The following is a 13,044-nucleotide window of genomic DNA, read 5'->3' as shown; positions in this document are numbered from 1 at the left end:
AATGAATTCTATCAATTTCCAAAAATTCAAAAACAGTTAAACGTCTGCGAATTGACGATATAATGTAGAGTTAGCATAATTTGAAATTGATTTTTAGAACAAGTATATTCTAGAAAATCACCCAATTTACAAATCATTTTTAATAAAAACATATTCTTTTTTTTTTTTTGTTTTGTTTTAAATGCAGCATAAATTCTTTACAGACAAATTATGCTGATTATGACATTTTTTTTAAAAAGATTTGATTTAATTTAAAATATTTTTAATTATTAAACAAATTTTGGACAAAAACTTTTTTTTATTTTATTTCCTATATAAATATCAGCACTTCAAGTGTATTTCAACTGTAAATGTATAATTCCATATATGTTTTAATCTAAGATTATAAATTTTTAACAAAATGTTTTACTAATGCATAATTTAAATGCAAATTTGTTATACTCAATTGACTACCACACTTTAATTTTTTATATATTTAGTATTCTTAATTTTTTATTTCTGTATCTCAACATTTTAAAAAATTTTGGTAGGAAATATTTTATATCAATTGACCAAATACAAACTTAAGAGATACAAATTTAAATTGAAAAAAAAAAAAAAAATAAATTTAATATTATAAAAATAAAAAACAAGCTGATCGTGTTAATAATGTCGCTTGTATATTTTATTACAAAAATTAAATGTTAAAAATTTCAAATTAATGCGAACGTTAGTTTTAAATTTGAAATTGTGTTGAAAAATTAATTTTATCAACGCAAAATTCAAATAAAATACAACAAAAAAGACATAAAATAAAATAAAAATTTATTTAATTAACAAATAAAAATACAATCAAATGAGTTCAAACATTTTAACATATGCGCGAGACTTGCATTTAATATCGACATGTATTAGCAGTTCAGATACACAATTCCAATATATAGAATTATATACTCATATATATATATATATATGTATATACGTAAAACATGTGTACATATAAAATAATCTGTTTTTTGCCGCTACCATAACAAACTTAACAAATTAACCAAAACGCTTTTAAACCCAACGCTCGATTGAAGTTTGTATTGACTTTTGTTGTTGCCATCGACGCAGCTATTAAATTTGCATTTCAAATTGTTTTGAATGGGCAAACAACAATGAATATACAAAAAAAAATTTTTTTTCTCTAAAATTGTTAATAAGATTGATTTTGTTAAGTATTCACATAGATACATTCTCACACATTTAAACTTAGTATATACATTATTATCATAATAAACTGGGTAGTGTCTTCGCATATATTCGTAATAAGTATGCACTCTCTATTGAATATTTAAGCTCGCCGTACCTGTGTAAGTCCCTTCTGTTTGGTTCGTTTTATTGAAATGCTTTAAATCTTTTTTTGACATTTTTGGTCTTGAAAAACATTTAACATAAAATTTATTGGTTCAGCATAAAAAAATAATTTTTCATAGACAAACAACAAGAAGACACACCATTATACTAAACACTATTCGGTTTCCAACAAGCTACTTTTAAACATGTTATTAATTTTTATTTTTATGTGTTTTGGCATTCGGTAAGCAAAAAACACTTTAGCGAAATTTAATGAGTTAAGAGATTTCGTTTTGCTATTTTAGGTAATTAATTTAAATTAAGTTTTGAATGAAATATAAAAAAAAAACATTTTAAATTTATATATTTTATTTTTACCTTCTGTGCCACAACGTGCTAATGAAGTGTTTTAAAGATTTTATTGAAATTAAATACAAAAATATTTTTTTGTTTTTGTTATAGCAACTTTAAAATAAAAAAAGTAAAAAAAAGTTCAATATAAAAACACAAAAAAAGAAAGAATCTATCATTTATATAAAGATACAATTATACCTTTATTCTGCTTGCAACTAACAGTTACAATAAAATGAGTCCCGTTTTGTCACCCGTCTTAAATCGAACCTAAAGAGTTCTGGATACTAGTTCTGAACAGTAGTCTTAACTTCTATTTGTGTTTCGTTTGGTCAGAAATAATATAGTACAATAGATATCGTGATATACCACTATTATTTTCTATACACAATAACCATTTATATATAATAGTTTATGATACACTATAATATGTCTATACACTATCTAGAAAAAATACACTATTAAGTTAAAACCTACCCCTGACTATATTTCTGTTTAATTTCTCCAGAAAAAACAGAATAAATATCAGGAATCGTGGTATATTTTTGTTATTTCATAACAACAACCTTTTGTTTTAAATATTTTACGGTACTCTAGCAATATGTATGTTAAGTCTAGATCTTCCAGCAGAATACAGTTTATATACAAACAGTAATCTTAACTTCATTTCGTTTTTCGTTTACATAGAAATAACACAATAAATATCGAGAGAACGTGTTGTACTACTGATATTTCATAACAATAATATATATTTAGCATAGTGTACTCTACGCTAGTCTATATTATACATTGTATTTTCTTGGATCTTTGAATATGTACATCTAGATTTATGAAGTTGTTATTCTGTTATCATTATATTAATTTTGAATTACCAATTAGAAATTAAAACTTTACTAACTTTATATTGAATAGCAAGATAAAACCCTCTTTCTTCTTTTTTGGATCTACAGCTATAACTGAGGCTTGACCTTTCTTGTATTTCTCACTAAGCCATTACTATTTTTCTTAAATATTTTCTAGTCATCGGCGGTAAAGCTTCTCAAAAAAGTTTTAATATTAACTATCGAACAAAGATTATAAATAACAAACTGAAAATTGAAATTTAATACACTTAAAATTAGTATATTTTTGCAGCTATTAGGATAAACGTTTTTTGAGATATTAGCGATGTTTCGGCTAAATGTTTTTTATTTTTATTGATACTGTAAAAACGGAATCTCTTCACGAGACGTATTCAAATTTCGGCATTCTACTTAAGATAATGGACCCATGAGAAAAAAATAAATAAAAAATAGGGTAAGAAAGAAATGGGCAGGAAGAAGGTTATAAAAGAAGTGTAGAGAGGGAAAAGTTGAGATATAAAGAAATAGAAAGTGACAAAGAAGACTGAGAAAAAAAGAGAGAGAAAAATGAAAACAATAAGACAGAGAGAGGAAAAGAAAGACGCAGAGAAAGAGATAGAGAAAAATGGACTGAAAGAGATTTAGGGAGTAAGTGAAAAGAAGAAAGGAAACGATAAAGAAGTAGAGGGAAAAAGAATGAGATTACACGAGTTAAAGGGAGCAAGAGAAATTGAGACAGAAAGAGAAAAACAGATTAATTAAAAAACAGATAATTAAATTAAAGAAAAATGTTTTTAAAGCTAAGCCTGTTATTATCTTTTTTATGAGAGCATTTTGAGATTTTATCTTCTATTTAATCTATAATACTTTAAAGTGAGTAATCTGCTGATGCTAAATAACAGAAGTAGTGCTGTATTTTACTACTATTTTACTTATTTCAATTCTAAAGGGAGTTATTAATTTCATTGGTTCAACCATTAAAACTTATTGATATTAAACAGTCAATGACAATGGAAGGTTAATTTCATTTATTTCTAGCATTTATTAATGTTTCAATAGCATTAAATTTGCAGAAAAAATATTTCCAAGAATTCATGTGCAAAGGACCTTAGCATTTTCTTTAAAATACAATCGTAAGTTAAACTATATATGTTTTATTTAACGATTTTAAACTACTTATATTCTAGATGTTTTAATATCTTAAAATTCAAGTGATAGAATTTAATTTACATTATTATTTTACACCTACATTTAAAAATAACTACCTAATTTAAAATGTATTCATTCTGGAAGAAATCTAAGTTAAAAATTGCAATTAAAATAATTCCAATTTAAAAAAGACAAGACCCCAAGTAATTTTCTCTCCTAAATAGAAGCAGACACAGTTCAATTCCATGAAATAGAGATGCAAACAAATAAATCTTTCAATTGTATCTATTTTTTTTTCTAATGTATTTTCCATTGTAATTGTTTTTCAAGTGTTGTAACTACACTAAAATATCAATAATAAAAACAGAAACCAAACAAAAACCAAGTCAAATTACACCAATAAAGTGGGAAAATTGCTTTGAAAAAATAAATAAACAAAAATTTGTTGCAGCCATTAAATGCTATTTTGGTAACAAAAGGCACGGCAAGACACTAAAATACAATGAATGCACTGACCACATGAGATACAATAAGTATCTACGTATATTTGTTTGTCTGTGATTCGTATGAATTTATCTTTTTATGCCAAAACCAAACCAAGAAGACAAGACAAGTCAAGACAAGGCAATACAATGTAAGGCAAAGCAAATAGACACGCGCGCTACCACAAAACGATATGAGAAATGAGCATAAAGATTCCAAGGTGCACTCAGTTTGGTCATTTTTTTGGGACTTTATTATATTTTTTTTTCAAATTTCAATACTTTTTGGCAAAGACACAACTAACAAATAGAAAATACTGTATCTGTACAGTATCTCGTATCAAATCATTTTGTATTTTCTGCGTGAATTATGCTGATCGTAGCTAAAAAGGTCAACATGCTAAGTTCAATCTGCCATATGAAGAATTGATACCAAAAGGTTTCATGCAAAGAACACTAAACAGCAAATGTTGTTGTAATATACCTAAGTGACTGCTGTGACCACCCTCGACTGCCAATACACAGTATGGAGAACACATAATAATGTTGCAAAGTCGAAGACAGTTGAAAATTTGTCGCATGCAGCACATGTTGCACATACAATACGAAAATATGACATCAAATGTATTTGCAATTGTTATGTCCTTTAGCTTTAACTTATTACTGCATTGTTCCTGAAGATAGCCAACGTGTGTGGTGAGCCTTATTGATGGAAAGAACTCTTTGACTTTTGTGCTTAGTAGACATTTGTGATACTTTTATCAGTTAAATAAAGCAATGACTGTTTTCTGTTTTTAGTCTTTACTAGTTTTAAGAATATTGAAAGTGAGATTGAGGTATATAAAAACTTATGCATTTACTTTCTCGGTATATATTAAATACAGACTTAGTGTTAATGTAGCAAGAAAAGGTTCTCACTTTGCAAGTTCTAATTGTATACATAAAAAGGTTGAAGAACACGTGAGGATAGAGATGTGTTTCTCACTACTTTCATTCTTTATTTAGTGGACTACAGTAGGTCAGTCGTGATCTCATAAAAAAAATAAGAAATTTAAAATTTTACAAAGTTCAATAATAATCCTCTTTATTTATATAGATATATATAGTAATGTATATATAATATATGGACACAATAGATCTCTAGACCTCTAAATATTACAAAAAAGCAAAAGAAGTAAAAGGAGTTGGATACCCCTTTCACTTGTTTCTTACACTTGTGGGTATTATACATGGCTATGACGGTTTTTGTACTTCCACAAAGATTGTAGTATATAATGAACTAATAATAAGTTAATAAAAAATAATAAGTTAGCATATGCAATATATTGTGCTTCCTTATTCACATCCAATATGATGTATGGTTTCCTGATTTTATTTATTTGGATATCATTTACAATCTCTCAAATGTGAAAGATTCTTCCTATTTGTTTTTTATCTAAAACAAAAGTCTTACACTTTTGACCTATATATATAAAACTGACTTACCGGATTTGCATAAAATGGTGGTTGATCTGCGGCCATACCAGATAAATACGCTGACATACCTTCAGGGTAAACACTGAGTGGTACACCACCAGGTCCGGGCACTAAGCCGCCAGCGGCTGCCAGACGTTGATAGCTTAACATATCATACTGACATGAGCATAACGTTTGCCCACTAACAGGATCTGTATATATAGTACGTCCAGTATCACAGCAACGATTTGCAGAAGGTGGCCCACTTGGTGGTAGACCGGGCGCACCTGGTACCATAACTGGTGGTGGACCTGGTGGACCAGTAGCAGCTCCACTACCTGGCCCACTTGAAGATAAACCCGCACTACCAGGTATACTGCTACTTCCATAAGGTGTGGCGGCTGCAGAGCAAGGCGATACTGAACGTGCACCAGGCGGTACTGTCGATGTAACTGCCATACTTGAATGATGTGCTGTAGGTGTGTTGGGTGTATTTGTTGACGGCACGGCGACAACAGCTGCTGCTGCTGCGGCGGCAGCGGCGGCGGCTACAGCAGTCGCTACGGAGGCAGTTAAAGTAGGTTGTGCGTTGACTGTGCTAAGATTTGTAGGAAGTTGTTGATGATGGTGATGATGTGATGCTTGTGTTGTAGGCGATGCAGTTGGTCGAGTAGAAACGGCGTTCTAAATGCAATAAAGAATATTTTCAATTCATTAATTATTTGAAATATTTTTTTTTTTAAATTAATAAACATACAGATAAAAGCTTTAATGCTAAACAACGACATATAGTAGCGACAAAGGATTAGTACACAAAAAAACAATCTCTGCAATCTATAACGATATTACTGTCTACTGTTATTTGCTACTAGCAAATAAAATTTAATTAAAAAATCGTTTGTTATCTCAGCTAGTGGCAGTGATAACACTTGAACGTTCTGCTCCAACTACCTCAAATCACAGCAAATAGTCAATAAAATTGTAAAAAAAAAGAAACCCAAATACATTTTTTCAAAGTGAAAGCCGACAAATCATGTTCTAGATTGACAACATTGATTGGAGTTACAGAGACAAACGCGTTACAAGCGCACAAGAACGCTACAAGCAACAACAATTAAAATAACAACTACTAACATGAATAACAATGACGAGTTGAGATACAAACTGCAGCTAAACCGTAATAAGTTTTGCTTATTTGCAGTATTTTTCCAAATACTTGTAACCTTATCAGACAACTGTTGTCAACACTTAGCTTCGGACACTCTGCTCTTTCGACAAGCAAGAAGAACAACAACAAATAAGTCCAACACAACAGTAATAATAACAACAACAACACCAACAACAGATGTGATTAAAAGTAAAACAAGTAAACGCTTAAAATTTTTCTTGTACAATTTGATATATACAATGCGATGATTTTTATCAAACCCACTAGCCGTTCTCCTTATTTAACAGTACATAATTGGTTTCTTTGCTAGGATTCAACAGGCGAGTATCTGTGTTTTCTTGAGCGTACTTCTTACAGCAAAAACTACACTTACAAGCGACGTCAAATAGTGTAAACATTTGATTGATCCCGAAACTAGCACCCAACGCGCATTCAAAGTTAAGTGCTGGATGAAGTACAAGCAAATACGTTCATATCAATATCCAGCGTGTTTGAGAACCGAGAACCCAACAACGACAACGGCAACGACAAGAGCAACAACAACAACAACAATGCAACCAATTCCTCGAGTATCTCATTGATTGATCATTGATCGTACGTAAACTTGTACACATAAGCGTAGATACATAAATAAATATCAAGACGACAAAACAAACTTTTACTTTGTCATTTCTATGCGTATTTAACCATTTTGTCTAGGTCGTCTTCATCAGCGCTAGCGCTAGCATAGATATCCAAGTCAAGTCATCAAGTGGTCATACGCGATTAAAATATAATTCACGGCATTTGTTTTGTGTACTCGTATTTTGTGCTTGTAACTTTGAGATATCTTGGGCTGATAGTTGAAAATGCGCTATCGAAAGGGTCTTTTGAATCAGCCGCTATCGATTGTTGGCTTCACTGATTGTTTATTTATTGAATATTGAATTTGTTTGGTTCTTGTTATACTTAACGTTTTGCTTGTTCTTTAGCTAATAAACTTACCATGTAAGTTGTTGCAGTTGTTGTTAGTTGAGTAGAATAAGTATATTGCCTTTATTGACTTATGATAAAGTACAAGTAATATCATTTAAATATGGATTGAAGAAATATTTTGAATAATCGATATTAAAAACGATATATATACATATTTGTGTTTATATTTTAAAATTTGAAAATATATATAAACAGAAAATATATATAAAGAAAGCTATAACAGAAAGAATCCATCGTTTCCTTCTTCATAGTGAGGTGGCTGTACAATATTTTAAAAATTGTTGTCTATAAAATTTTCTATATATATTTCTATGTCATAGGAAAAATATAAGACGGGGACTAAATAACTAAACATCTAGTTTAAAGAATTATTGCATTCGATAAAAGTTTTTAATATAAGTGCATTTGAGTCAAGTATTAAGGTCTTTAAATTCTCTGTCTTTAGCTTCCCGATGTTAAAACAGTTAGGGGAAAAAGTTGTAACAAAAAAAATTGTAATATAATATATAATAATAATAATAATATATAATTCTAAAAAATATTATAGAAAAGGTACATATTTTAAAACTAATTTTAAAAGTTCAGTCTCATATAACATGTCGAATTAGCTTGTTTAAAAATATATATAGAGATTTATTTCTATAAAATTTATAAGAAATTTCAGTTCTGTGGAATTAGTGTTTAGTTAAAAATATGATTTCTCTACAATATAGATCAATCATTGCCAGTATCGGTTCACAAAATATTGTAGATTATATTTATACATTTTGGAATTTCATATTTACTGTAAACTAATAACTTACGGCTATGATTAATATAGTCATCTATCGTAAAATATTGTGTTATCGTCTTTCACTAAATCATTTTTCGCGATGATATAGGTACCGGTCTTTGCAAAATAGATTGAATATTTTATCAGTGCTTGTAAAATTCATGGAATATTTTACGGGAGCTTGTTATATTTGTTATTATATTTATTATGGAATTTTTTTTTTTTTAGATAAATAGTACCATAAGTAGTACTAGTAAGCATCAGTCTAGACTACAATACAAATGGTAATAATACTTAATGTGTAGTCTACCAACTCTGTAAAGAGGCATGCAAAAACTATTCATTATATTGAAAATTTTTCTTGGATTAAGTTTTTATTTTTATATAAATAATGTACAAAGGTTTTCTACAGAAATATTTTATCATTTTTATTTGTGTTTATACAAAAGTTTTCTAAAGAATTTTGTTTTCAGCATTATATTGTATTTAGCACATTTTTTTACTTATTTTTCTAAAGAAATTAAAATAAAACATATTTTTTTTAGCACAGTTAACTGGAGTTCTTATTTTATATATTAGTTTTTATTTTAGATTATTTTTAATTTTATATTATTTTTATTTTTCTATTCTTTTTTATTTTATATGATGGTTCATTATATATTATTTTTTATTTCACATTTTTTTTTTTTTTTATTTTTTATTTTGTATTCTTTTTTATTTTATAATATATATTTGCTTTATTTTAATTTATTATTGATTTTGTATTATTTCATTATTTTAATTTATTTTTTATTTTGTATTCTTTCATTATTTTGTATTATTTTTTATTTTTTCTTTATTTTCTATCATTTTTTATATCAGTTTATTTGTTATTTTAAATTATTTTTTATTTTATATGATTTTTTGTTATATATTATTTTTTATTTTATATTTTTCTTTTTTTTTCATTTCATATTAATTTTGATTTTATATATATTTTTTTATTTTATTATTTTATTTTATTTTTTATTTTAAATTTTTTCTTTATTTTGTATTAATTTTTTTTTTTATATAATTTTGTATTATTTTTTAATTTATATTTTTTTTTAATTTATATTTTTTTTAATTTATATTATTTTTTATTTTATTTACATTTCATCTATTTTTTTTAAATTATTTTCTTATATTATTTTTTATTTATATGATTTCTTGTTGGTTCATTTTTCAGCTGCCTTGCATATTATTATTTAAAAATACATATTTTTTATTTATATTATATCAATTAATATATTATTTAAAATATATATATGGTGATAACAAATAATTAGTAAAATAATAAATCTTAAACATATTTTTCATTGCTAATAAATCAAATTTAATAAAATAATTTGTTAATTGGTAATAATTAAATGAAACGTGTGGATTAATAAAACAAACATATTTTTTATTGGTAATGTTAATAATACTAACTATATGTTACCTCAAATTTAAAAGAATTATTTGTTAATTGAAAACAATTAAACGAGAATATATAGATTTATATTTATATCCGGCGCCAAAAATTTGCCTAACAACAATTTTTTTTAATCAATCTCATATACCTAAATCTTTAAAAGTAGCCAATTTAAGCAAACAAAAACAAAAAGTACTTAAACTCTTTAATAATACTTTTGGACCACAATCAATCAAAATAAGTCAAATGTTGTTTTTTGTACATTTGAAAAGAAGCACAATTTTTTTAAAAAAAATTGAAATAAATGTATCTAAAAGCCAAACAACAACATTTATTGAAACATTTAATTTACTTGAAACTTAAAGGTAACACAGACAAAATGTCAAATAAATGCAAACATCGAACATCAAATCTTTGACAAATTTCAATTAAATTGAAAGCATTTCAACAACTGATAACTTGAAACTTGTCAACCGAAACAATGCATGTATGTATTGTACAATAATGTATCTGCAAGATACAAATATTTTAACATGCAAAAATACAAGCGAAATGAAAAAACGGTAGCGTACGCTCGAAATGTAACACGGTGCCAGAGGAAACCTTAACAAGACGTACAATTTTGTACAACATGTGAAAGGTAATTAAAAAAATCACAATAAATTGTTGCCAAATGTATTTGTATTTGGTTTTTTATCTCAAGAAAACAACAAAATCAGACACTGCAAAACTAAATCAACAAATGTATCTACCCGCTTGAATACAAAATTAATACACTTTCAGATACATTTTTCACTGTTTCTCGATTCGATTCGAGCAAAGGAATTTCATGTAAAACAAGCAATGTTAGAAAACAATTTGGTGGTTGATTTGTTGGATTTCATTTTGATTTTTAAACTATTTTTTATTTTTCTATTTTTTTTTTGTTTTGTTTTTTTTTTTTTGTTAATTTTTGTATCTTTCAATGACTTTGATAGTGTAAGTTTTAGCCGCTGCCTTACTGGTTGTATCTCATACTTTATTGCCACAGATAACAACACTTCGCGTTTAATTTTTCTATTTTTTTTCCTTTAACAATTTTTGGCTTGTTTAACGTAGTGTCTACTTAAATTTTATCGCAATTGTTATGACATTATGTCGTATGATAATTAAAATTGTTATAAAATACATTATCGCAATTCATATTTTTATTATTGATGTTTTATGTATTTATTGTGATATTAAATGCCCCTTAACTGACAAGATACTAAGAAAATACTTGTAAAATGGGAGGAGTTTGCTTCACGTCAAATTATCGAACTCAAGTATTATGATGAATTTTCAATAAATCAATAAATATAATAATAATTAATAAATCTAAAATAAATAGTTAGATTTATGTTGTTAATATGTTAAGACTCTAACATAAATTTATAATATATAATAACAATATATATTTAACATAATAATGCATATATAATATAATAGTAAATATATAATAATAATAAATATTTAACATAGTAATACATATGTAATGTAATAGTTAATATAAAACATATAAATAATAAAAAACATAATAAAATAATACATCGATAAAAATACAAAATTATAATAAGTATACAATATAACAATAAAAGATATATGGCTTCTTATTTAAAAAATTTGTTCACTGACTATCGCAAGACTATCGTATAACCATCGCATGACTATCGCATAACTATCGTGTAACCAAAAAAGTAATATGTGACATTGTCCTCAGCTTATTGGGAGTCCAAGAAATAATTTTTTAATATAAGCTGATCTCTGAAGAAAACATTTGTGCAGTTCTATGCAAAAACCATTGTTACCAGATCATGTAATAGAAGATTCGGGAAGTGAAGGCGGATATTTAAATAATAGGCAGTCGTTTATAAAGTAAGACCTTGATTATATCCTCTTCCTTTTTTTCAGACAAATTCCACTTTATACAGCAGAGTTTCAATCTATATAACTTTATGAAGTTAAAGATTTTTTTTATATTACTGTACGATCTTAGGTCCTAGTATTTGCAACTTGCCTTACATTGTATCAGTTATTTGTGATGAAACATATATACCTATATATGTATATATAAAGCAGTAAATTACATAAATAATCATATAAATTAAAACAAAAATTTATTTTATAGAAGATCATTAAAACATAAAAGCGGCTTAAATCCGCTTATAAAACAATGTTCAGAGATAAATTAATTATGCAAAATTCTTGTTTGAAAGAATTTAGATTTTTACTACTAGTATATGGCGCCTATTATTTTGGGGAATTCAACTCGATATTTTGCTTATTTTTTATACCACTAAAATTATTGTAAATAAATGGTATATTAAGTTTGTTAAAATGTTTGCAACATATTAAAAAAAGGCATGATAAATAATACTTCTAAGTATTTTCGATCAGTAAAAGATGATACAATTTAACTTTATCTATATACTTATCTATTTATCTAGTTATGTCATATGTCAGCAAATGGAACAGAAATTTGCACAGATATTTTTTTATAGACCTAAGCAGATGTAATTGACAAATTGAAGAAATTATTTGACTGTTAAGTAACTCTTGCACATATAGATAGACCTATATCTATATGCTCTTTTTCTTTCTGCTAAATAGGAGCATAAAACTACTACTGATATTAATTAAAGAAGTTATTTATTTTATATCACTTTTTTTTATATTATATTATGCTATATACATTTTTCATAATTCTTTTTTAATATTGTGTAATTATTTGAGTGTAGTGTGCTTGATTTTCGGTGAAGTCAAAACTAATTTAATATTACTAATCATACTTTTTATTGCTTGTAAAGAGGTGAAAGTAGCAAAATGTGACTTTTAAGAAGGTATTAAAATTTATAATTCCGTAGCTTGTAAGATACAAACTCAGTCACGACATAAAACGGGCTATTATGATATTTTAGAATTCGCTACATTTATAATAAGCGCTTTGGTTTTCTTTTTTATCAAATACATTAATATCCCTCCTCTATTTAATAATTTAAATGTAAAAAATATTTAATAAATATAATTTTCGATACCTTGAATTATTATTCATTTTTTTGTTTTTGAAAAATTTCATGTTACCA

General features: G+C 26.5%; 1 protein-coding gene across 1 annotated transcript in view; it reads right to left on the bottom strand.

Moving 5' to 3' along the window:
- The window catches only part of LOC119668335 (iroquois-class homeodomain protein IRX-2), a 41,080-nt gene that overhangs the window by 22,124 nt on the left and 5,912 nt on the right, over nt 1-13,044 (bottom strand). Inside the window, exon 2 of the mRNA XM_038077807.1 lies at nt 5,627-6,280. Within this exon, the coding sequence (XP_037933735.1) occupies nt 5,627-6,280 (654 nt within the window). The remainder of the gene's footprint in view (nt 1-5,626; nt 6,281-13,044) is intronic.

Source organism: Teleopsis dalmanni, chromosome 1 (genome assembly GCF_002237135.1).
Source record: "Teleopsis dalmanni isolate 2A chromosome 1, ASM223713v2, whole genome shotgun sequence".
NCBI classification, from domain to species: Eukaryota; Metazoa; Arthropoda; class Insecta; order Diptera; family Diopsidae; genus Teleopsis; species Teleopsis dalmanni.
The sequence above is the reverse complement of the archived record's forward strand: the minus strand, read 5'-3'. Positions and strand labels throughout refer to the sequence as shown.